Raw genomic sequence first — 25,380 nt, forward strand, 5'->3', positions numbered from 1 at the left:
AGATGAGGAAACTAGAGCACAGAGAGGTTAAGTAACTTGATCAAAGTCACACAGCTTCTAAGTGGCAATGCTGGAATTTGAATCCAAGTGATCTGGTTCCAGGATATACATTTTTATACCTTAAAAATGCTGTCTCTCAGGCATTGAAAGAGAAGAGAAATATTATTATTATTTGCAGATAATATTTTCACATAAAAATGCAAAAGATCAAAATAAAAAAAATCTATTAGCACTGATAAGTGTCATTAAGATGTCTGCATGGAAGATCAATGTACAATTACCAGTTTCCTTTATTCCACTAGGGCAGTGGCCTCTGTGGCAGCATCCAGCACCAGGCCTGAGACACAGTGGGCTCTCAATAACTGTTTGCTGAAAGATGAAGCAACAGGCTCTCCATATGGCACAGTTTGGAAAGGCCACATAGGTCGGCAATGCAGCTGGACTTCTTCAAGGGATCCATTGTTCCGGTATTGAGTCCACTCCTGGGTGACTGGGTTGCCTTTCCTTCACGTGCTTTCGGACACAGAGAAAGGACCATCCAGCATCACCTGCAACAACTCCTTAAACCGTGATTCCTGTCCTGCCCATCTCAGCCTAACAGCTGGGTGGGATCAAGGCCCATGGTCCATGCTGGAAAGGGAGAAGGAGGTGAATTCCAAAGTCAGCTCTCTTTTCATCTGGCAGACTAGGGCTCCGTCCCTCTTTCCTACCACAGCCCAGAGTGGTAGCTTAAGAAACTTCCCGACTGGGGGCAATGCATGGAGCGCTGCCCTTGAATCTGTCCTGTAGTCTGTGTGCACAGAGAACTAGAGCACCATCCTGAGAACTGACGTTTGCAAAGCGCTTCCAGAATGCTGCTTTGGCAAAAGTGTCATTTATCGTCCAAATCAGGCACTTTTGAAGCTGAACAAGGGTTGCTCTTAACAGTCACCCTCAGATAACAAGCGCCATCTGGACTGTTCCAGGCACACTTCGCTGCATGGTTGCTGTCACGGCCCTCCCACGAGGTCAGTGCTGTTATCGCCATCCCATTTTACAGACACAGATAAGGAGAGTGGGAGAGGTGACAGAGGAAGAGGTGGAGGCAGGAGATGGTCTTGGATCTTTCTGTCTCTAGAGGCACCTTGGCAAAGCAGCGTCTTCACTGCTGATCCATATGCTCACTCCTCAGGGTTCATGCTGCTCATCGTTGAAATCCCAGCAGCACCCAACACAGGGGCTGCACATCGGGGATCTGGAGGTGTGGGCTGACTCCTGTTTACAGAACCCAAATGAGATGGTGTGGTGGGAGGTAGTGGAGTGGGCGAGGCCAGAAAGGGGCAGCGCCAGACCGGGTGGTGCCTCCTGGGTTTCATTGTTGAGTATCAGGCAAAGCTGAGGAACGATAAGACTGTTCTGATTTCAAAAGGTTACTCTGGCTGCTTGGTGAACACTGACTGGATTTGGCGGCTGAGGGGACAAGAGTGGAAGCAGGGAGTGTGATCAGGAGGGTGCTGACTTGGATAGAGGGTTCAGCTGGTGTGGAGGCCCAGGAATGGGGAAAAGGTAGTGGGTTCAGGGCTTGTCTTTTAGAATGGATCCGATGGAAGAGGTGCCGGAAGTGGGCAGGGGCAAGGAACGGGAGGTGACAGGAGGGACTCCCTAGATTTTTCACGTTGGAAATTGGTGGATGGTGATGCCATTTGCTGAGGTGGAGAAGACTAAGGGAGGGGTAGGTTTAGGGGAGAAATGCAGAGCTTTGCTTTGGCCATGTTAACTCTGAGATGCTCATCAGACACCTCTAGGGAGGGGTCCAGAGCTTCCTAAAATCGTATGATGATGCTTTCACGTTTAAAATTTCTTGACTGTTTCCCTTGGATATAGCTCAAGCTCCATTGCAGGGCACCCCAGACTTGGCATAGATCCCTGATTGCTCTCAGCCTCCTCCTCCTGCCTCCCCTCTTCCTGCCCCTTCACTGAGTGCCTGATGGGAGTCAGATGGGCACCCCCCAGGCCTTTGCACCTGCTCTCGCCTCTACTTGCCATGCCTGCTGTCCTCTCCTCACTCCTGAATAGCTCCAGACCAGGGTGCAGGTCACATGACACCTGTCCCCTCCAGCAGAGTGTGAGCCAGGGATGGCATGTCTATGCTGCAGCCAAGGCCCTGCCAAGGTTTTCTGAAAGGTGCTAGTTCTCCACCTGGAAGGATGAAGGGATGAATAAATAAACTGGAGACTTCTCTGAATTAGAACCTGCGATTTCAGACAGGCTTCACTTCTCTGTCTCCAAAGAACGGGTCTTGCATGACTTGATATTCATAGAATAAACAGGGTTGAAGGGGAATGTTTAAAGCATGTAAGGAAATAAACAGCCTTCTTACACCCTCAATTATTTTAGAAGCACCTGCTCCCATATAATTAATGTGCCAATTGAAATGACTATTATAGCCATTACAGCAGGTCCCTCAAGAACCACTACTTGACAATACTTGTTTAGACTCATTTGAGTTACTCCACCACTTTCCAAAAATAATAAAATAATAATAATACAACTTCGTTTCTTGAAGAATGGTATCCAATTCAGAAGCCATCCCTCTTATTAATGGGATTCCTGAGGTCTGTGTGCCATGCCTGGAAGCAGCCTTGGCCATGGACAGTTTTGCTGGACATTTTCCACCATTCACCAAAAGAGAGTCCAGCTTGGGAGGGGCACACAGGGAGGCAGCGTGGGGGAGAAGGGTCCCTTCCTTACACCTGTCTGCTCCGCTGTGCTGAGAATAGGTGAACCGTGCTGCCTGTGTCATCTTGGAGTAGGTGAACCGTGCTGCCTGTGTCATCTCGGAGTAGGTGAACCGTGCTGCCTGTGTCATCTCTGCGGGGTGGAAACTGTTTTCCCTCAAGTCCTCATTTGGTGTTGACAGCCTCTGTGTGGATCTGTGCCGCTGCACTTCTGCAGACAGGTGGCTCCGGCAGGGTGATGATGAGGACAGCCAGAAGCAACCAGGTCCAGAGGCTCCTCTGCCCCACAGGCCATCTCCATCTCTCCCCCACAGAGGAGGCCACAGAGCTTCCCAAAGGGGGATCCAGGCCACCCTATCAGCTTGGAGTGAGAAGGTTGGGCTGCTCTAAGGGGAGTCAGACAAACCCCTTGCACCTTACCATCTGCAAGACTTGGGGCCAGTTAGTTAACTTCTCTGAGCCTCAACGTCCCCAACCTTAAGCTGGACAATTGTACCAGCATCTTGTGATTCCTGTGTGGATTCAGTGAGGTGATTTCTGTAACGTACCTAGCGCAGCACCTGACCTGTGCTACGGTGGTGGCATTCATGATGATATGAGGGAGAGATGGGAGGAAGGCTTGTCTTACCTGCCACAGGCTCCCCAAGCCACAGGGATACAGTGCATTTGAGGATCCAGTCCTCATGCTGCCCATCACTCGGGGGGAAATCCCTCCCACCCCTAACAGGGTATTTACGGCCTTCAATGGGACCTACAGGAAGAGCTGAGCTTTGGAGTCAGAGAGTTGGGGTTTGAAGTTTGACTCAACCACTGTCTAGCAGCATGACTTTGAGCAAGTTGCTTAACCTCACCTAACCTCAGTCTCCCTGACTCTAGTCCTTCCACTTCCTTCTCTCAAGGCTCTCTGAGGTCTCTGATATCCCCAGAATCTTCACTTATGGGTGCACACTGGTAGAGGAGCCTCCAGGGGCAGGCAGAGTCCAGACAATGCAGGGTCCTGTACGGCAACACTACGAATATTGGTCCGTATCCTAAGAACCATGGAGAGGCTTCACTGATGTGTTTAAAGAGGGGTGGCATGGACAGAGATGCTTTGTATAAGGCCATAAGTTGTGGAGTGGACTTCTGGACCTTACAAAATTCCTTTGCATCCTCCCCCTCCTCTCAGCTCCCAGGTGTCCCCTGGCCTCACCTTTGAATGTTCACTCAAGGGTGGGGCACTTTCTCTGGACATTTACAGCCACATGTGTCTGCTTCCCAGAACACTCACATAACCCCACTCCTGGGGAATCTGGAACTTTCTGATGCCTGGTTTCCGCAGAATTCCCAAACTCAATCCTAACTATGCAGGTTGGCGGGATGCTCTGCTCCTACCCCTTGTCATGATGTCGTGGCTGTGCAGCTGAGCTTGAGGCAGAACAGAATTCAGAGCTGAACCAAATAGGGTCAATAGTTCTGGGTGCACTGGGCCCAGGATTACTTCCTATTGCAGTTTTGACAGGTGGCCATGCCATTTGCTTAGGCATCTCCAGGGTTAGGAAGTCCACCAGTCCTTAAGACAGCCCATCCATGGTTGAAAAGCTCCAGTTGTGGGAAAAGTATTTACCTCATTAACTACAAGTTTACCTCTGTGACCCTCAGGGCCACATAAGATATCCATCCACCCACCCATCCATCCACCCACCCCGTCCATCCATCCATCCATCCATCCATCCATTCATCCACCCACTCACCCATCAATTCATCCATCCATCCATTCATCCATCCATCTATCCATGCATCCATCCACCCATCCATCTATCCATCCATCCATCCATCCATCCGTTCACTCACCCACTCACCCAGCAATTCATCCATCCATCCATCCATCCATCCATCCTCTAAACTATGTGCTCAGCATCATGCTAGATACTCAGGAGAGAAAGACAAACAGACACCTGGTCCCTGCCAGCAAAGGGTTTGCATTCTGGGAGAGAGACATGCAACTATTACAGTTCATCTCCCATTATGAGCTCTCAGCTAGCAGACACCTGTCTTTCTCTGTCAGGGCAGTGACCACAATTTGAAAGAGGCATTCATTTGACTATCTTTCATGTAATACCTGTTTTCCTCCCACCTAACTACAAGCTCCATAAAAAACAGGGCTACATTGTTTTACTTATTTGTTTTGCGTTCCTTTGTTTTTGTTTTTGAGACAGAGACAGGATCTCATTCTGTCCTCCAGGCTGGAGTGCAGCGGTGCAATCACAGTTCACGGCAGCTTTGACCTCCTGAGCTCGATCTATCTCCCACCTCAGCCTCTTGAGTAGCTGGGACTACCGGTGTGAGCACCACCATACCTGGCTAATTTTTTTGTGTTTTTATAGAGATGGGGTTTTGTCATGTTGCCCAGGGCGTTCTTGAACTTCTGGGGTCAAGCGATCTATCCTTCTCAGCCTCCCAAAGTGCTGGGATTACAGGCATGAGCCACAGCCTGTGTGTGCCCAGCCCATTGTTCTTATTCTGTGCTCTATTCCCAAGGCTTGGCACTAGTTGGTACTCAAGAAATATCTGCTGCAAAAATGAACACGAGTCCAGTGTGTTGAGTCATATGGTCACGTGCTTAGTATTTTGAGAGTGTTATGAGAAGCTAACTCAGTCTGGGTCATGGCAGTTGAATGCGGAAGACTGAAAGGGGAAAAAAGGATGGGGAAAGGCCTCTGGTGGCAGGAAGCGGGGCGGGGGGCAACATTGAAGCTGGGTCTTGGAGGGCAAATGGGAGTTGACTAGATGGAGGGGAGAAGGGCATTGCAGGCAGAGGCAGCACATATGCACCAGCTCGGAGGTGGGAAAGAGCGTTGGCACATTCTGAGAACTGCAAATCAGCCATATGATTCGAGTGGTGGGCCCATTTGGGGACGTGGTAGGAAGCAAGGCTGAAGAAATCAGTCAACAGAGATTGAATCAAGAAGGACTTTGTATCCTGGGCCAATGACCTTGAACTTGGTCCTTCAGGTGATGAGAAGTTCTTGTGAAATGTGGGGCAGGGAGGGGCGGTCATGGTAAGATCAGATATGTGTTTTAGAAAAGCACACGACTGTGCCTGTCTGCAACGGGAAGACTGCCTGCCCTGTGGGAGCTCACACCCAACAAGGAAAAGGTGGGGCGAGGAGGGAGAGAAAGGATTTAGGAGGGAGGGTGAGCCTGAGCTGGTTTTCTGGGAAACATCCCTCATTTCAGTCATGTTCTTTTTTTTCACTGGTGTGCTGGAGCGGAAGTTCACCTTTAATCCTTTTCTGACAAGTTAAGTCAGCCCCTTGTCATTTAAACCCAACAGGGCATAGGAAAGCCAGGAGAATCTGCTGGAAATTACACTTTGGGCTTAATATAGCTTCTGGATTCCATGTGCTCGGAGGCCCCGAAGTAGCTCAGGCCAGGACTCTCACCCCCTGAGAAAGCATTGTCCAAGCCTCACCTGGGGGTTGCCCTGACCTGGGAGGCACCCACCTCTTCCATTAGCCCAGAGTCTTATGGGGAAAGGATAGCGGAGTGAGGAGGTGACTGCAAGGTGGGAGAGAGGCTCCACATTCCTTAGAGACTATCTCACTGCACGCTTTTATTTTACCTGTGAAGATCCTGGAGCTCAGAGAGGGGTTGTGGTTTCTTCAAGGTCACACAGCAGGATGCTGTGCCCCAGGCCCTTGCTCTTTTCTCTTCTTGGTAAGTGAGGACACACTCTCCAGAGTAAGCTGAGCCACCAGTGTGTTATTCTTAGATATGCTATGTCTTTCTCAGCCATCCAATGTGGGAGCCCATCACTGGTGGACTCTGCATGTGGTCCGATAAAACATGTTATTTGGTTGTCCACTTCAACTGTTGGCACCTCCTCTCAACAGTTCGGAAGCCAAGAGCTCTTATCAACCCCACGTGGAGCAGTGAAATGGTCTCAGTGCCATTATCAGAAACCTGATCTTAATCCCCAAGAGAAGATGGATTTGTTTGGTCAAAATCCCCTCCCCCATCAAGCCAGGGAGAGCAGTGATGCGTGGCCAAAGCCAGCTTTCCCCCACCACCCTGCTTCTTATCTCCTCTTCCCGTCCAAGGGCATCTGTGCACAAATCCAGGATGACTGAGCTGTGGTGTCTGGACAGATCTCAATCACCCGGCAGCTCTTCTTGCCTGAGGCTGACTACAGCACCTCTCACCCCCCATCTCCCACTGTAGTCCTTGGAAGCTCATGGATCACTCATGGGCCATCTGACACAACCTCGTAGCTACAGGGTCTGGTAGAGCCATCCTAAATATGGACCTTGATGACCCAAGAGTGGAGATAATGAGATGCCCTACACATTTCACACTCAGCGAACACCTGCACACCTGCTGTTGCAGTACCTGGGTTTTTCAATTGAGGCATGGGGATGTCACAGTCCTTTGAAAATATTCATCCCCTTTCTCCTACAAAAACACACACAACATATTAAGCATACTTTCTGGGGTTTTAAGCACCCCCAGAAGCCCATCCACATATTTCCTAGGGATCCTGAGGCCCCCACATTGAATCCCTGGCCCAGGGATCATTCATAAATGAATGGCTAGAACGGGATCTTTCTTTCAAATACCAAATACATTGTTTAATTACACTGGAGTCCCCTAAACTCTCTGGGAAGCCACTTTCACATTTTCGAGGAGGAGCGCAAGGCTGCTACCAGTTCCAGATTGAAAGGCTAAAGACAAGGGACTTGTAATTTTATGAATGACACATCAGAGAAGCAGAAAAATGAAACTCTGCAAGAGATGCAAAGATGGATAACTAAGCTACCAGGTGTTGTCTCTCTAATCGAAATATGTACAAAATGCTGAGAGAACACAGCAGGTGATGTCTTAATTCTGCTTTGGTGAGAGGGGTCAGAAGGCTTCACAGAGAAGAGAATGAGTAAGATTTGTCCAGGCAGAAAAGACAGGATGAAGTAATATATGTGAAGCCTATTTCCCCTGCGCCACAGGGGACGGAAGCAGCTCATCTGTGGGGCTTTTCATCTGTTTTGCACAAATCTTTGTGAGATCCTTAGGGAAAGTGCCATCAAGCCCACTGGCCAGATGATGAAACAGAACTTAACGACTTAATGATGGGCAACTGGACGGGAAGCGCTCCCCTCGAGGGAAGTAGGGCCACCTGTCCTTTATACCTTCAGCCCTGTGTACCATGCCTAGGAAGTTGTGGGAATAGTTGTCGTCCAAGGCCACTGAGTTAATTAAATGGTAGAGCAGGATCTTTCTTTCAAATACCAAATGCTTTGTTTAATTACACTAGAATCCCCTAAACTCTCTGGGCAGCCACTTTCACATTCTCGAGGAGGAGAGCAAGGCTGCCACCAGTTCCAGGTTGAAAGGCTAAGGATGGTAGGAAAAGACAATGGGCTTGTAATTTTATGAATGACCTGCGAATAGGAGTGGATTCAATAGGAGGAACTGTGTCTTTATGTTACTTGCAAAGGTTTGTTCAGAAGTTCAAGGTCAAATCTCTTTACTAGACAAAATCTCAAGGCCATGTTACTGCTGATCTCAACGCACCCCTCAACCCACTCTAGCTAGGCTTTAGCCCCCAATACCTCCAAAGAACTGCCCTTGCCCAGGCCCCCATTGGGCTCCATATGCTACCAAGTTCATGGTCATTTCTCTGCTCTCAAGTCACTCATTGGAGTGTGAGACACAGCTAGCTGACAGCTGACTATTCTACTTCTTAAGCCACTTTCTTCTCTTGGAATCCAGGACACCCCACTCTCCTCACTGTCTTCACATCTTGCTGGCTGTTCCTCCTCCTTCTCAGCCTCTCTGTTGGTCTCCTTTTCTGTCTCTAAATATTGGAGTGCCCAAGGATCTAGCACTGGGCACCATCTATTCTCTGACAGTGCCAAGTATAAGTCTCCAGGCTTCATCTCTCCCCAAAATTCCAGGTTTGTGGCCTCAACAGCAGCTGCAGCAGCTCCATCTCGATGTCTTGGAGGCACTCCCAGCTTAACATGGCCAACAGAGAGTGCCTGACGCCTGTCCCTGTGTATTAGTCTGTTCTTACACTGCTAATAAAGACAAACCTGGGACTGAGTAATTTATAAAGGAGAGTTTAATGAACTCACAGTTCCACATGGCTGAGGAGGCCTCACAGTCATGGTGGAAGGCGAATGAGGATCAAAGTCACATCTTACATGGTGGCAGGCAAGAGGAGCTTGTGTAGGGGAACTCCTATTTATAAAACCATCAGATCTCATGAGGCTTATTCACAACCGGGAGAACAGTATGGGGGAAGCTGCCCCCATGATTCAATTATCTCCACCTGGCCACACCCTTGATGCATGGGAATTATTACAATTCAAGGTGAGATTTGGGTGGGGACATAGCCAAACCATATCACCCTGCAACCTGCTTCTCCTGTCCTGTCCTCCCTGTCCCATTAAATAGCACTGCTCCTGCAAACCCAGCTGAAACCCCAAAGCAGGGAGTCATCCTGAATCCCCCCTTCTCTCATCCCTTCCACATGTTAGCAAGCCCTTTAGCTTCTACCTGCAAATCATAAGCAGAACACTTTTCCCTCCCATCATCTCCACTACCACCATCCTGGTACTCAATCAAACCACTGTTGCCTCTTGCCTGAACTGTTCTAACCTCCAAGTGATCCCTCTGCTGCAGTCTCTCACCTCCTCTGCAATCCATTCTCCACCCAGAAGTGACCTTTTTAATGAAGTAAACCAGATCCTGTAACTTCTTTGCTTAAAATCCGCAACACTTCCTGGTGCCCTTAGAATAACTCCAGATTCTGCTCCTTAGAACACAGGGCCCGGTATGAACGGTCCCAGGCCATTTTTCCAACATCACCCTCTATTCACTTTGTTCCAGTCACATGCACTTTCTGTTATTTGAACATACAAAGCTTTTTCCCACAGAACTGTCTTGCATTTGCTTCCCCCCTGCCTGGATTGTTCTGCCTTCTTCCCCTGGCATGGTAGGTTTCCTGTTGCCTTTGCGATCTCAGCTTAAATGCCTTTTCCTAACTACGCAATCCCTTTCTATCCCACCACTCGATTTTAATTATATGCACTGCGCTTATCATTAGCTGGTATCTTTCTTATTTGTTTATCTTTTTAACTCCTCCCCCATGGTAAACTGTGTGAGCACAGGATCTTGTCTTCTTCCTTGGCGAAATCCCAGTGCCTAGAACCATCCTGGTTTCATAAATATGTGTTGAATTAATGTTGAATGAGTGCATGGAACAGCTCCCTCTATCAGAGTTTCACAAACACCATGACATGCTCCCTGGCTGGGTTGAGTGCATCACTGTCATCTGGGGAGCTCGTTAAAAGTACAAATGCCCTGAGGCTCCAGTCCTGGAAATTCGGATTCAATAACTGTAGAATGAGTCTCAGGCAACAGTATATTTTTAGTGGCCTCTGAAAAGTCTAATGAGCTGTCAGAGTGAGGGACCCCTTCCGGTTTCCAATAGAACTTCCAATAAATACCAAGAATCAGGGCAGCAATGATTGTGATTCACACTCTGGCCTCTAGAGGGAGCTGAAGGTTTCTCCCATCACTCCATCCCCAGGAGGAAGAGCGCAATATGATGAGTCTGGATGGTTACAACTTAACAGCTGTGGTTAGGGGTGGAGTTTTCCTTGGGGATGCATTAAAGGATTGTGATAAGGTTTGGCTGTGCCCCTACCCAAATCTCATCTTGAATTGTGGTTCCCATAATCCCCATGTGTCGAGAAAGGGACTCGGTGGGAGGCAATTGGATCATGGGGATGGTTTTCCCCATGCTGTTCTCATGATAGTGAGTTCTCACGAGATATGATGGTTTTATAAACACCTGGCATTTCCCCTGCTGGCACTTCTCCTCCCTGCCACCATGTGAAGAAGGACGGCTTTGCTTCCCCTTCCACCATGATTGTAAGTTGCCTGAGGCCTCCCTGGCCCTGCAGAATTGTGAGTTAATTAAACCTCTTTCCTTTGTAAATTACCCAGTATTAGGCAGTTCTTTATAGCAGCATGAGAATGGATGAATACAGATTACAATGGAATTAGATCTGGGAACTTTTTCTTATTTCCTCTTTATGTGTTATTGCATTTGTTCTAAAATCAGCTGTCCTTTGGTGGGCCCTCTCTGGCTGACTTATCTTCCTTCCTATGTGACTGGTATAAGATTGAGCACTGGATACACCTCATCAGGGAGAACCTGGCTCTTTGGAAGGCCGGGGGTTGGGGAAGGAGGGCCTAGACAAGACAGGTTGGGTTGGTTCAAACCTGGCTTTTGTCTTCCTCACTCACATCCTCTTCCAGATCTTATATCTGTAAGATGTGAATTCAAGATCAGAATGTGGGGTCAGAGAAGTAACAAGGAGCAGCCAGGTTGAGTGGCTGCCAAGCAAGAAGGTCCAAAGGGGTTGTCTAGTCCCATCCTCTGGGACCTTGGTGCTGGTCTCTCTTGGTCACCCCAGAGTGTACCTACCTTCTTGCCCTTATGATATAGTTGGACTGTATTGTCTCCTTAGGATCATCATTTTCAGTTTTGCTTCAAATAATGAAACATTGTCAAGGGTTGGGACTGAGAGAGAGCCAATGATAGTAAAGCCATTCTGAAATAACTCCCTGCTTCAGGGAGAGCTAAAATCCATTGAAATGGCTGAACTGTGTTAAGCCACTGGGTTTCCAAGAATTGAAACCCAGTGAGTTCAATAGCATAACCATTTAAAATGTTGTCTCTGCCCATATCCCTTGGGAATGCAGGTGGTAGGATGGAATTCAAGGAATCTAACCCTGGTGATCTTCCCCAAAATTACCTTCCCCTCTCATTCTATAATTTCCCTTTCTAGATCCTGTAAGCTATCAAGAGACATGAAATGACAATAGCTATCATTGAATAGGTGCCACAGTGAGCTAAACACCAGGCTCTTTTGGTTGCAGACATTATCTCATTTAAGCTTACAAAATACATGTTTTCATGCCCAATTTCAGGTGAAGTTTTTAAAAGGCTGAAAGGTTAGGTCACCACCCAAGGTCAAACACTAGAACTCACACACAGGTATTCTGATGCCCAAGTCCTCTCTTCCTACCTCAGCCTTCCCAGCCTCTAGTCTCAATTCTTTTTCAAATGGTCCCAAGCGACCACAAGTCCTCATTGTAGAGGCATCCAGCAGAACCCAGAGGCGACGATCACCCTGGCCAGGTTGCATCATCTGCACCACAAAACACACACCCAGGTACACATCTTCCCACATGGTGAAAATGGTGAGATAAGGGGGTACTGAAAGCAGGGATGTTATCATTGTTTGTAGATCTCCTTCTCTCTCTATCTGGCTCTCTTTTCTGTGGCCTTGTAACCTGGGCCCAGAGCAACTCCCGGGAACAAATTGTAAAAGAAGGAGAGAAAACAAAGGAGGGATGATAAAAACTGCTGTAAAAGGTTAAACTCCCATGGCTCTCTGTGGCTGTTTAATGGAGTTCCATGATATAAACAGACCTTCGGCTTTGCCTGCTGGGCAGGTGGCCTCCAACTAAATGAGTTTAGACAGTGTTTCCTAATAAGAAATGTTCCTTTTTCCTTCATACTTAACAAAGCCCCCTGAGTATCCAAAGACCCACACTCCTCACCCCCTGACCAACAGATACTATCAACATTACACAAATGCCCACATGAGACAGAAGTGGGCTACATAGCATGGTCTGTCAACAGGTGCACATTATAGCTCTATGATTTGTTAATTTAGCAAATGTTCACTGAGGTGACTCTGCTCTAGGTGCCAAGAATACAGCAGGAAAAAAGACATAGTCTTCGCTCTTCAGACGATCACGGTCCAGGGGCAGGTATTTTGACATGATAAGGTAAGCACTAAAGATCCACAAAGAGGATTCATGGAGGAGGGTGTGCCTACAGCTTTCTGGAGAGGTCAGGGAAGGCAACATGACCTGAGACACAGTCTCTTCGAATGGCCTCAGTTTCTTCATCTGGAAAATAGAATTAATCATAGTACCTACCTTGCAGTGAAAACATGAAAATGAAATGTCATCATGTATGTAAAGCACTTGATCTAGTGCTCACACATTGTAAAGGCTCAATGTCCGCCACTCAAATTAGTATAAGCAGCATTAACAAATGAGTCCCCAGTTAGAGATGTAAATAGGAATTATTAAGTAAAGAACATTATTTGTCATTCATTTTCTCGAACCAAGAGCTGACTTAAGTGCTAGGGTAGATTAGTTATTAGGTGACAGCCTCCTACTGGTGAACTATGGAATTGCACCCCTACTCTATTAACAAAAAAAGAAAAAAAAAACAAGCTCTCTGGAGCTTATCTACATGAGCTGTGAAGATGAAGCTTGGACACTCAAATCTGGGAGATGAACCCATGTAACAGTGGAGAAAGCAGAGGGAGATGGAGAAAAGCATCCTCAAGTTGAACAGGGCTTTAATAGACAACTATGATACCCAGCACCTCAGAGGACTGATGACTCTCTTGACATCTGTATGTTTTCAAAGAAGTGATTTGAGCATGATGACCATCTCCCTCTTTTCACCCTCCCTCACCACACAGACACACACACACACACACACACACACAATCTAATGATGTCAGGTTACCAAATGAGATTCATCTTACTAAAATTCATTTCAGGGCAAGTTTGCCTGTAAAACGGATTCAATGAGCATTCACTGCTATTCTTTTGTCAGGTGAGCACAGTGTATTCCAGAAGCTGCAGAAGAAAATCTCCGAGCTCTGGAGTAGGCTGTCCAGTGGAACTTCCTGCAGTGATGGAAATGTGCTATACTTCATTTGTCCAATATGGAGACCACCAGTTATAGGTGGCTAGTGAGCACTTGAAATGTGGCTAGTCTGACTGAGGAAATGAATTTTAAAATTCATTTGATTTAATTTAAAGGTTAACATCCACGTGTGACTGGTGGCTACCATATTGGACAATCCGGACCCAGGGGCTATGATTACACATACTTTCTTGAGTTTATTCTCATAGTTTTGGCATCTTGTTCTACAAATGGGCTGAGCTCCTCCCCACTTGGCCAGACCATGGGGGTAAAGTGCCCAAGGGTCAGGCTCTTGCCACTTCCTCCCAATTTCCTTCCCCTCCCTTGAGGGGTCCACAAGCAAGACCATCCCAAATACCCAGCCAGAGGTCTTGTTAGCTCCAAGGTTAGGTGATCCCTATGGCTTCAGACAATTCATCAGCTGCCCTGATTTACCCAAAGAATCCAACGCATTCATGATGTTTTCTAACAGCTCAGGATGATCCCTTTGCTAAGATAATGTATTTAGGACCAGAGGGGAGGCTGCTGGGCTTGACACTTGTTTTGGGCCATTTTGTGCCTACTGTGCTGAGCAGGCAGTGGCGGCCTCATCACAATGCCCTGCTTCTTCCTTCTAACGGGGTAGGAGACACAGTCCTGACTGGGCCTGTGTAATCTATTCATTTCCTTCCAAGCCGGGCTCTGTAAGCTCATTCACGGAGGATGGAGAAAGGAAGCTGGGACGGGAAGCAAACACACGTACAGAAAACAAACAGCACTGGGCAGCTCCCTGCTTGGAGGAGGGGAGCAGACTGTGGGGAGAGGGAGATGGGGAAGGAAGCCGCAGTGGGGAGTTCATCTGGCAGGCGAGGAAGAGGTCAGAGGAGGGTCTGGCTGGAGAAGGAGACTGAAGCTCCTGTTGCTCCTCTTCCCATTCACTCTGGAAGCCCTGCCCTGACCTTGACTCCTGGAGCCCCCATCTTGGTAGGCTCTTATGTCTTTCCCTTCAGCTGCCTCTTTGGGAAGAGACACAATCACTAGGGAAAGCTAGAGTAGCAGTAGGCAAAAACTGGCCACAGAGTCCTCCCCTGGAATTTCCGTCGGTCCTCTGCCCCCATCCTTCCCATCATAGGCAGGGCACGTGGGCTCCCTGGGACCTGAGGACAGTAACCAGTCAGCTGAGCCACCACCTCCGTCCAGCTACAGAATTACAAGGGCCCAGGCATTTGGCTCCAGTGGGTGATTTGCATGTGATTTGCATACATCTGCATACCCATGCTCCAGAGGCCCTCAGTCAAAGGATGTGAAATGAAATAAAATAAATTAATTAGTGCAGCCTACCATGGCCCGATATGCAGGGCCTGACACTGGTAAGAGATGCCACTGATTCTTAAAACAATCAGTGGCGTCAAGGTTAGGCAGTAAGAGTTGGGGAGAGAGGAGAGTCTCCCTACTAGGGGATGGAGAAGAAAATGGAGAGTCTGTCCAGCCCAGGATACGGATCCTCCTGCCCCAGTCCTGCTCACCATCTTCAAGAGCATCAAGTCAAGCCACGGGGAAACCTGCTTCTGGCTTCTACGCCTGGGCCCAGCCTGGCACTAGCATTGCCCATAACTCCAGCAGGAGTCTCTTCAGGGAGATTTTCGCCACTGTGACTATGGTAACATTCGATTTCAAACCGGAGGGAGGGCAGTTGCTTCAAGAGCTTGGAAGGCAATGAGGTGCCCACTGCTATTTTCCCATCTCCAAGCTTCCTTCCATTTCACTCCATTAACTGTTCCCACTGGGTCTCCATATTTCTATCTGTCTTTCACCACCCCTCCCTCTGATCCCATCTATTGGATGGCTGAGGGAGAGATGTGGTCCCATCGTCAGCAGTGAGCTGGAGTTAATTTATCCCTGTCCTTCTGCCAGGTGCTAATGAGATGCTCGCAGCCTGTGTCAGCCAAGCAGTTCCCATATCCTGTAAATACGCCTCTTAGTGATTCAGTTCATGGCACTATTTAACATATGCCTTGACTTTCTCTAGGCCCACTGATCTATCTAGGATGGTGCCCTTCCCTAAGGCTGGGACCTTTTAGGGTGCTGGATGTCAGGTTCACACTTGTGAGGCCCAGGCTACCTGGAGAGCTTGGGTGGAGGGCACTAGAATTAACTCTAAGCAGGAGAGACTGCAATGCTGAAATAGAGAACCATGATTTTTTATTAGAAGGAGTGCAGATCACAGCCAACAAAATAGCAACAACAAGCAAACCATGAATCAGAGACCAAAAATGCAAAGCAGAGCAGCCAAGACAGGCTGGTTCAAAGCTCACCTAGACCAAGAGCAAGAAGGAGACTGAAGAGAGCTGTTCTGAGTCAAGACCATGAACAGCACGCATGCCCCAGGGATTCCTCTAACACTGAGTTTCCGTGCTCTGTGTGTAGATGTGGTGACAGCTCCAAGGAGCAGAGGAGCCAGCTCTAGATCTCGAATCACAGTTTGGTGCCCACCCCCTACCTTCCTTGCCCTCTCTTCCACGCTCCATCACTCCCTCTAGAACAACTCCACCTGACTGTGCTACCCATCAGTTTCATTTGAAGAAAGGACAACAAAGATTAGGAAAGCATGGCTTCTGATCAGGGGTTTGCAAACTGTAGCCCATGAACCAAGTCACCCTATATTTAGCCTGTTTTGTACAGCTGGCGAGCTGAGAACCATTTTTACCTTTTTTTAAAATCATTGAAAAAAAATAAAAAGAAGAAGAAATTATGACACATGAACCTAATACAAAATTCAGACTTTGGTGCCCATGAGTAAAGTTTCATTGACACACAGCCGTGCCCTTTCATTTACACACTGTCTGTGGCTGTTTGGTGCCAAACCAACAGAGTTGAGTAACTGTGACCAAGACTGAATGTCTGGCAGACAGGAGAATATTTACAATCTCAGTCTTCACCAAAATATGTTGCCAACCCTGTTTAGATGATGGAAGAGGAGTTCTTCCCCGGGATGGTGGTGCTTCTATCTGTGCACACTCGAGCATGGCATTGCAAGAAAAGCATCAGTGCCCACAGGATCTTCTGAGCCCAGCCCCAATTCCTTTGTGGCAAAGGGATAGAAGACTGGGATGCCCCATCCAGACACAAGAAGAGTTCACTCAGTGGTTGAAAAGGTCACCTGTGCTCAAGACTCCAAGCTATTCTTCCTGGTGCCAACCTCTGGACCCTGGGCAGGTGGGTACCTGCTCATCTATAATCAATTCGCTTCTCAGATGGTGCCAGACGCCAGGATTAGTCCTATATGTAGTCAGATTAGGTGGCAGACTATCTCTGTGATTTGATTTTGCAAAAGGCAGGAAGCCTTCCTGTTTTTCTCTCTCCCTTGCCAAAAACATTATCCAAAGCCTCATGCTCAAAATTCCACCATCAGACATCACTCCGTGATTACACTGCGCCCAGGGCCCAGGGTGTTCTCAGTAACTTCTACTTTGCCTAATGGAGTTTCCCGAGAGTAGGGGCATAATAGGAGCACAAAGGAGGTGGAAACCAGATCAATCCTGAGGGTAGAAGGGAGGGCTAGTCCCCGTGGAGGGTGTCAGCAGAGGACAGGGACCCAGCAGAGGCCCAGGACAGCTCAGGACTGGGTCAGGGCTGAGGACATAGCCACGCCAACGAGGGTGTCCAGAGGGCTCTGAGGACCCTCCCAATCAGTCCTGGCTATGGGCATGGAGGGGGCAGTGGTGGTGACTTACCCGGTACCACACGATCTCCCGCATGCGCCCATCTGTCTTGAAGTTACACTTCAAGGTCACGGCATCTCCAGCCACCACAGGCGGGAGAGGCTCAATGTTGACTGTCAGGTAGCCTACAGAAGAGAGGAGAAAGGGATGGTAAGGGCACGAGCTGATCAGGGGGGCTGGGCTGATGAGGGCAGGGCCAGGGAGAGAGCAGACAGAAGAGGGAACCTTGGGGTCTGTAGTTGCACAACTTTGAGGGATGCTGTTCACACTGTGGTCTCTGTGAATGGTGACTGCAGGCCTGAATGGAGCCGATCACCCTCTTCTTCCCTCTCTTTAACATCTCCCGTTCGGCTGCCTCCCTGGCTCCAGTGGATCCCTCCAAACCAAAAACACTTCTGCTTGGGACACATTTTCCCCTGAAGGTAGGACCTGCTGGTACCTCCAAGAAAAGCCTCAATGTATTTCTATAAGACACCCCAGAGAAGGCTTCTGTGCTCCAACATCGCCCCTCCGCCCCTTTTTAGAGTCGTGGCATTCATGATTCATCTCTTCGGTCCTCCAGGAAATGAATGCTGAAATGTATTTACTTGGCATTTCCAAACCTATTTGAATACAGTTCGCTCAGCCACCCTTTAAGCCCCATCACCATCCTACGCAGCCAGGATCTGGGAAACACACACTGGGACATGGTGTTCTAAGTGCCCATACTCCTCCATTTCCAACCTCATAAACAAATGACTCCTGGTAAAAAGAGAGCCCTGGGAAACAACCACTGGCTTCCTTAACACCCACCATTGGCTTTCCCATCACACATACTTTGCCACCCAAAGGGAGGGGAGGGTCTAAGTGTTGGCCATGGCAGTGGTGATATGTTGGAGAAGTCCATTATAGGCCCACCATCTGGGGAAGAGTCTCAACTCACTGCAGACACCAAGTGATGTTTCCCCGACTATCACCAGGGAATGCCTGGAGCAGACGCTGGGACACTTGCCTTGGTAGCCACACCTTGGGGACACTGCTCTCTCCACACCAAAGTCCAGTCTGGTGAGGCCTCTAACCCACTCCTCTGCCTCCACCAGCCCCATCCCAGAGGCCTGGACCTTCACTGCTGCTCCAAGGGGAACCTCATTCCAGGGCTGATCATCCAGGCTCATTTGATCGACTTCCTGCTGGCTGATGTCCAGTCATCGATCTAATGGATCAATCCAGTCCAATAGTCTTAATGAGAAAACTAGCCAGGATGGGTTTGAAGATTTCAATTGTGCAGGCAAGCTGAGCAGATGGAGCCCACGGGCCTGACCCCTGCCTAGAACTCAATGGTTACAACACTCCAGGAAAAGACAAAACAAAACAAAACAAGAATCGACCTGGAGAGGATCAATTTGGAAGTTGGAGTCAGAGCGGATCTGCATGGTCCGAGGCTTCAGGACCCAGCCTCCTGGGTGAGGGGCAAGGCACAGGGCTCACTCCAGGGTGGCCTCTAACTTAGGCCAGAGGTCAAGCTCCTGGATAGCCCTGGAGCCCACTTGGTCCGAGAAAGTCACGACCAGAGCCAACCGGTCCAACTTCCAAGACCAGAAGGACCAATTGGGATCCTTCTTTCCTCTTTTATTCAACCCCTGTTCACTCCCACCTACCCTGTGCAGGCCCGGGGCCAGGATCCAGGAAGCAGAGACCCAGGCATTGCCCGGCCCTCCAGGAACAAGTGGTAAGGGTGAACCAGAGATGTCCAACACAGTCACCACTCAGGTGACCAGTCAGCCTCTAGGTAGGCAGACGGGGGGCTGTGGGTGGGCACAGAGGGAACCTGATCCAGCCCGGATGATCCCAGCCATGGGGCATGACAAACAAGGAGGCCACCTTCAGGAGGACAACTTTCCCCTCGGAAAGGGAGACCTCAGGGCAAGCCAAGCCCATGTGTAGCATTGTGACAATGGCTCAGATGTCCACACCTGCTTCATTCCAGGCACTGGGCTAAGCACTTGATTTGATATACATCTACTCTCTTAATCACCACGACACTCCTAGGAGGGAGGAACTATTATGATTCCCACTTTCTGCAAGCAAACCAAGAGGTGAAGTCCCCTGCCAGATCACACAGCTGCAAGTTACAGAGCTGGAATTCAAACCCAAACCTTCGGGCTCCATGACAACCACCACGCTATTACAGCCTCTCGGAAGAGGTGAGAGAAAGTGGCAAACACTGTACATCTGCAGCCTGCATACTTTTTTTCTTCCAGCCCTAAAGATGGAGGATGGACATTGTGGCAGGAACTGTGATAAGAGTTGAGGATCTCACCCCATGGCCACAATTCTGAGCCACGTGGCTCAATCTTCCAGTGAGACCTCCCTGCCCTGGGCTCTCTCTCACCTTTTCTGATATAGTTATGAGTTGAGCATCATCAGTCCAGATGGCTGATGAGACCAAGGCTCAAGAAGGTCCTCCTCCTACTGGAAAGAGGAGGGAAGGACATATTCTCAGATGCATAAATCTTTGAGCAGCCTGAGGTGGGTGCAGATGGTGTGTGCCTGTGAGGCAGGCAGGGTGAGATGGAGGGTCACCCTTTGTTGGCAAGCCATGAGGGAATTACAAGTGTAAGTGTGGCAGTGGTGGGGAGGGCAAGTAGGGGAGCGGTTGCAGCTCTGGTGATTGTGTGGTAGTGTTAGGAGCCCTGGCAGGTGCAGCAGATGTCTGGGGCAGTAGGAGTCACAGGGGCATGCCAGGGTGAGATCACAGGCACAGGCACTCAGTCTTAGAGGTGAATCAGGTGTGTGCAGGAGTGCGGTGGCTCTGACAGGTTAAGACAAGACAGCTTTTCCCAGAATGTGCAGAGAATAGGGAGTTTCTCACCAGTGTTTCTCTCTCTCTCTCTCTCTCTCTGTGTGTGTGTGTGTGTGTGTGTGTGTGTGTGTGTGTGTGTGTGTGTGATACAGAGTCTCACTCTGTCATGCAGACTGGAGTTAAGTGGTGTGATCTCGGCTCACTGCAGCCTCCACTTACTGGGTTTAGGCAATTCTCCTGCCTCAGCCTCCTGAGTAGCTGGGATTACAGGTGCTTGCCACCATACCCAGCTAATTTTTGTATTTTTAGTAGAGATGGGGTTTCACCATGTTGGCCAGGGTGATCTCAAACTCCTGACATCAAGTGATCCACCCGTCTCAGCCTCCCGAAGTGTTAGAATTACAGGCATGAGCCACCATGTCTGGCAGGAAAACATGATTTCCATCATCCATGAATTTTGAGAGGTATTGGGTTAACTATAATTAAACCCCTTCTTCCCTTCAGGACTTCTCTGAACTTTCTCTCCTTCTTTTTTCCTGTCTTTCCTTTATGCATGAAAAATATATTAATTGAGAATCTGTTCCATACCAGGCACTGTTGTAGGCACTGGGGACATATCAGTAACAATAGACACGTCCCTTCCCTCATGGAGCTGCCAGTTTAGCAGCAAATAAATGATGGAAAATATGTTCAGTGGTGATAAACATAATGAGGAAAAACAAAGCAGAGTGAAGTGATGGAGGGTAATGGGGGAGGGGCTTCTTTAGCCAGAGGGGCCCTGGGAGGCCCTTCTGAGGAGGCTGGAATAAAGGAAGGTGTGAGCCATGGGGGTATTGAGGAGAGAGCATTCCAGACAGAAGATATGTCAAGCACAAAGGCCCTGAAGCTGGATTGTGTGCTCACAGTGCCTTGTAACCCTCCAAGTTTGGGCCAGAGTGGGAAATTTTTCTTAATATTTTACACCCTGGAACCCATCTTTTTCAGAGCATCTTGTAGAACCTGAGCCAGGAATGGGAGGGAAGAGAGTGAGGCAAGCAAGGGGCCTGCAGTGCAAAATTAAAGGACACACTCTCATTGCACCATCCTGAGAGTGAGTGGGTGGCCCTTTGAATGTTACCCCCTGTGCACCTGGCTAGCCTCACCCTAGTCTCAGCCCTGCTGGTGTCCTTGAAAACAAACATCGGGAAACACCGCTGTAAACCGAGGCAGGAGTGACTGTGCCTTCCATTCCAGGGATGCCCCTACTTGGAGTCATGGTAGCAGCTGGTGGGGAAAAATGCTCATAGCTGGGCACTCCCCTTCTCAGACTCGCAGGAAGCTGAGGGAGTGGGATTTCCAGGCTGCAGAGACAGGTTTCGCTCTAAGGATTAAAATCGTGTCACTTCTAGTTTTCCCAGCACTTTCACTCCCATTTTTTTCAGCAGCTCAGGCAGCAGCCAGTGCCTTGTACGATGCTGCGACCACGAGTATGTCACACTGGAGTGCAATTGTCTGTTTGCACATCTGCCTCTCCTTCTGGAATGTGAATTCCATTAATATCAGTAGAGTATTAAAATATGAATACAGTAAGTGATGCGTTTTGAGCGTTCATGGGTACAGGCAGTTTGGATCCTCATACCCTCCTGTAAATATGCCTCTGTCACAGACAGGAATGAGCTACTGTTCAGAGCTGTGGAGTACCTCGTTCCATGCCACATGGACAGAGCAGCCAAGCTGAGATCTGAACCCAGAGCCATCTGGCTCCAAAGCCAGTTTCTTTCTACCACTTCTCGCTACTGCCTGGAGCAGAATCACACTACTTGATTGGGTCTCTTGGGAATTCTGCGAGGTATCCCCCAATTTGCAGCTCCATCGGTTGCCACTGAGTCTCCACCAGCTGCCTGGCTCTCAGACAGGGCAGGGAAGTCAGTGCAGGAGCTGGGCCAGGTGAGTGGGGAAAGGACTGACCCAGAATTACGCACTGAATGATAGGAACCATAAACAGAGAGACCTGGGGTTGGGTCCAGGCTCACGTGACAGATGGTGGGCAGAGGGGAGACCCTACTGCCTCAGGGCTTGAGGTCACAACCTGACAATGAGCTGTGGCCTGCTCATTATCCAAGGCCACGACAAACATCAGGTGATGCGTGGAGTCTAAGTCTCAGGTCTGGAGGTAGGCTCTCTGGCTGGGGTGAGGAGGGAGAAGGCGGAAAGCAAGGTGATTTTCCAACAGATGTGCCAGGCAAGGCTATGACAGCACTAATCAACACCTGGATCACAGGTGAGAAAACAACTCTGAGACACAGACACACACAGGAGAGGAGATGGTAAGGGTTCATAGAGCAAGGGAGCTGTTTCCAAGAGAAAAACACAGGAAAAGTTCTCCTCTAGGTCCAATGAATATTCCCCCAGCCCTGATTTCACAAAATTCCATCATCTTCCAAATACCCTGCACTGGTTCTTTTCCTCAAAATCTCCTCCCCATCCTTCCTGGCTCTTCCCCACCCACGTACCTCCCCAGAATTTGAAGTCAGTTGATAACGTTCAAGTTTCTCACTCTAGCATTCAGTAGCGACCTGGGCAAGTTATGGGACCACCATGGGACTCAGTTTCCCCACATGTAATGTGGTTACAGGAATAATCACAGGGTCCAAAGCGGTAAAGCATGGTTGAGGACTTCATTCGACACAAGCTCTGCCCAAACAGGACACCCTGGATCCGAGTGAGGTGGCATCACGCTTCCCGCCAACCCCCTTCCCTGGCCTGCCTCACTCCAGCATTCCACTGTCCAGTCTAGGAAAGACAGCTCCAAGGTAGAGGCTGAAAGAGCAGAGACTGGCATCTGGAAGCTGACTGGAGAGAAGAGAAGATTCAGAGATGACCTGCTTAGCCAGACATTTCATCCAGGCTGGGGTCAAAGTCAGGAGACCGACAAAGTGAGAGCTTCCCCCAAGGCAGAGGACATAAAACTAGAGAGCAGGCTCAAGAAGGCCCCTGCTGGGGACTCTCCAGGAGGGGCCTCTGAATGGAAGCACTTCGGGGTTCATCCCTCCTATGGAGCCCCTGGGAATGAGGAGGCACAGCTGAGCAGGCATAGGTGGGGGAAGCTAGGAGCACAGCAGTGAAGAGCAGGGGAGTGGTGAGTTCTGGTCTCAGCTACACTGCCACCCAGCGCTGGGACCTCAGACAAGTTTTCCATCTTTCTGGGCCTCAGTTTCCTCATCTGTAAAATGAGAAGGGAGCTTGATTTTGGGGGCCTTCCTGCTCCAACTAACCCCATATCAGATGCTAACTGAGCCTGAACCTGGGAGGCCAGAAGCAGAGGCCACCCTGCCACCTTCCTTTTGGGTACCACTCAACACCATTCCTTGGAGAAGCAAACCCACCAATTACTCAGCCACCAGCTGCAGATGGAGCTGTGTCTTTCAGGGCATTAAATTTGCCACCAATCAGCCTCGATGCGTGAGCCCCCCTAAGCGCGGTATCGAGAAGTGGATCAGGAGTGGAGACAGATCCATCTTAACTAAGCAGTTCATTATCCTGAATGGCGCCATCACTCTCTCCTCTATCTCTGACGGTGTTTACACCACTCCTGTTAAGATACATTTAGCAAAATCACAGACAATATTTAGGAACCTGGCACCCTTCTAACGAGGTGATGACAAATAGCTCCTCCACCCGGGAACTCGCCTGGCAACATCCCAGCGTCGCTCCCCGCCCTTTCCCAGCTCCAAGGGGATGTGTCCAGAGGGATGGCTCAGGTCTGGCCCCAGGGGTGGACAGGGTCAGCAGGGGCTTCCATGAAAGGGATATGGGTCTGTCTCTGAAAAGAGACGTAAATTATGTTAGAGTCACCACATGTCCCGATCTGCCCAGGAACGAGGGGGTCTCCTGGGACGAGAGACTTTCAGCACCTAAAACTGACAATGCTCTGTCAAATTGAGATGAATTTTCACCCTTGTTATAACTTCACCGTGGCCCATGGATGGCCCTGGCTGATTCACTTAAACCTCTGTGCCTACTTGGATAATAGGGGTAACTGTGCCTCCCTTGACTTGGTGTAAGGCTGAGTGAGAGTGAATGGTAACCCCTTCCTCAGAGCATGGCTGCTCTTGGGTTCTCAGAAGATGATGGTGGTGGCAAAGTATGCCACATGGGCTTCCTGCACCCATTCATGCTCCCTGATCATTTCTCTAAAATGCACGCCCCTGGCCTTCTTTAGGGTCTCCAGGAGCTTCCCATTACTCCATAGGAAAAGATGCACATCTCCCCAGCAGGGAGATCTGGCCATGCCTAGCTGTCAGGTTCCTCTGGCCCCTCTCGCTCATCATCCTGGCTCTGCTGCCTCTGCTCTCCTGTACACACAGCCTCCTCTAACCTCTGGGCCTGAACGCCGTCTGTCCCTCTGCCCTAAGCCCTCTCCCTCACTTAGATAACTTGGATATCTCCTGGTCATCCTTCAAGGATTCACAAAAAATGTTACCTCCTCAAGAAAACAACTCCTCAAACTTCCATAGTCCTCAAAGCACTCCTGCCTCTCCCACTCCTACTGCTTGGGACACTGAAAATTACCTGTAATGACATATTCAGGGTATGCTCACCTCAACACAGGTTATGAACTGTTTCTCTTTGCTATGGTCCCCAGGTGCCTAAAACAGTGCCTGGATCAAAGATGGTGTGAAGAAAGAAACAAATGGATTCTACTCATTTCCTTGACTGTTTTATAATTCCCAGGAGGGCCCTCACAGAAACATCTCTTTCTAATGGGCTTTTCCCTAAGCAGCCTGGGCCGAAGATTCCCCTGACCTCAGGTGTGTTCTGAACCTGCCTCTCTGACCACATCTGCTTGGATTGGTGTTGCTGCCAGCTTGGAGTATCCAATGGCCTCCCATAAAGCCAAGCGTCAGAACTGCATCCAACAGAGGAAATCAGCACTGGGTGGTGAGTGGCCACCCCTTCGGGTTCTCTCGCTCAGGATGGTAGGATATGAGACATTAACCATGAGTCAGCAGACAGCACTGTGGTAGGGGAGAGAATGTACAGCAGACAAATCCACAGGTAGTGGCACTTAACTGAACCACCATAATAACAGGGCCCTCGAGCAAGAAACTTGGTGCCCATCTCAGCGGGTGAGTGTCAGAACCAGCAAACTCAGGGCTTCAAGAGGAGCTGTTGCAGCATCCTGAACAACATTCTGCTTCTCCTGGTGACAGTGAGCTGAGCTGGTGTCCTATCTTCCTGGCTTCTCCCATTTCCTTACCACCAAGGGAGCTAACAAAGGAGCTTGCAGCAGATGAGGGTGTGGTTCTTCATGCTATCTCACAAACCCAGATGCATGGACTCAGATTAACCAGGAAACTTCACATATAGAAATGCAAACATCCTCCATGCCCATGCCCATGCCCAAGTCCT

The 25,380-nt window shown here is 49.2% G+C and overlaps 1 protein-coding gene across 8 annotated transcripts in view; it reads right to left on the minus strand.

Annotated features, from left to right (window-relative positions):
- The window catches only part of IGSF21 (immunoglobin superfamily member 21), a 271,588-nt gene that overhangs the window by 136,917 nt on the left and 109,291 nt on the right, over positions 1-25,380 (minus strand). For 6 of the 8 annotated variants that reach the window (XM_074028268.1, XM_045379455.2, XM_015441895.3 and 3 more), the window contains exon 2: positions 17,220-17,332. The exons of the other annotated variants lie outside the window; for them this stretch is intronic. Coding sequence is in view for 3 of the 6 variants with exons in the window: in XM_045379455.2 (XP_045235390.2) it covers positions 17,220-17,332 (113 nt within the window). In the remaining 3 variants the exon portion in view is untranslated. The remainder of the gene's footprint in view (positions 1-17,219; positions 17,333-25,380) is intronic. 8 annotated transcript variants of the gene reach the window in all.

The sequence above is a fragment of the Macaca fascicularis genome, chromosome 1, assembly GCF_037993035.2.
Source record: "Macaca fascicularis isolate 582-1 chromosome 1, T2T-MFA8v1.1".
Classification (NCBI taxonomy): domain Eukaryota; kingdom Metazoa; phylum Chordata; class Mammalia; order Primates; family Cercopithecidae; genus Macaca; species Macaca fascicularis.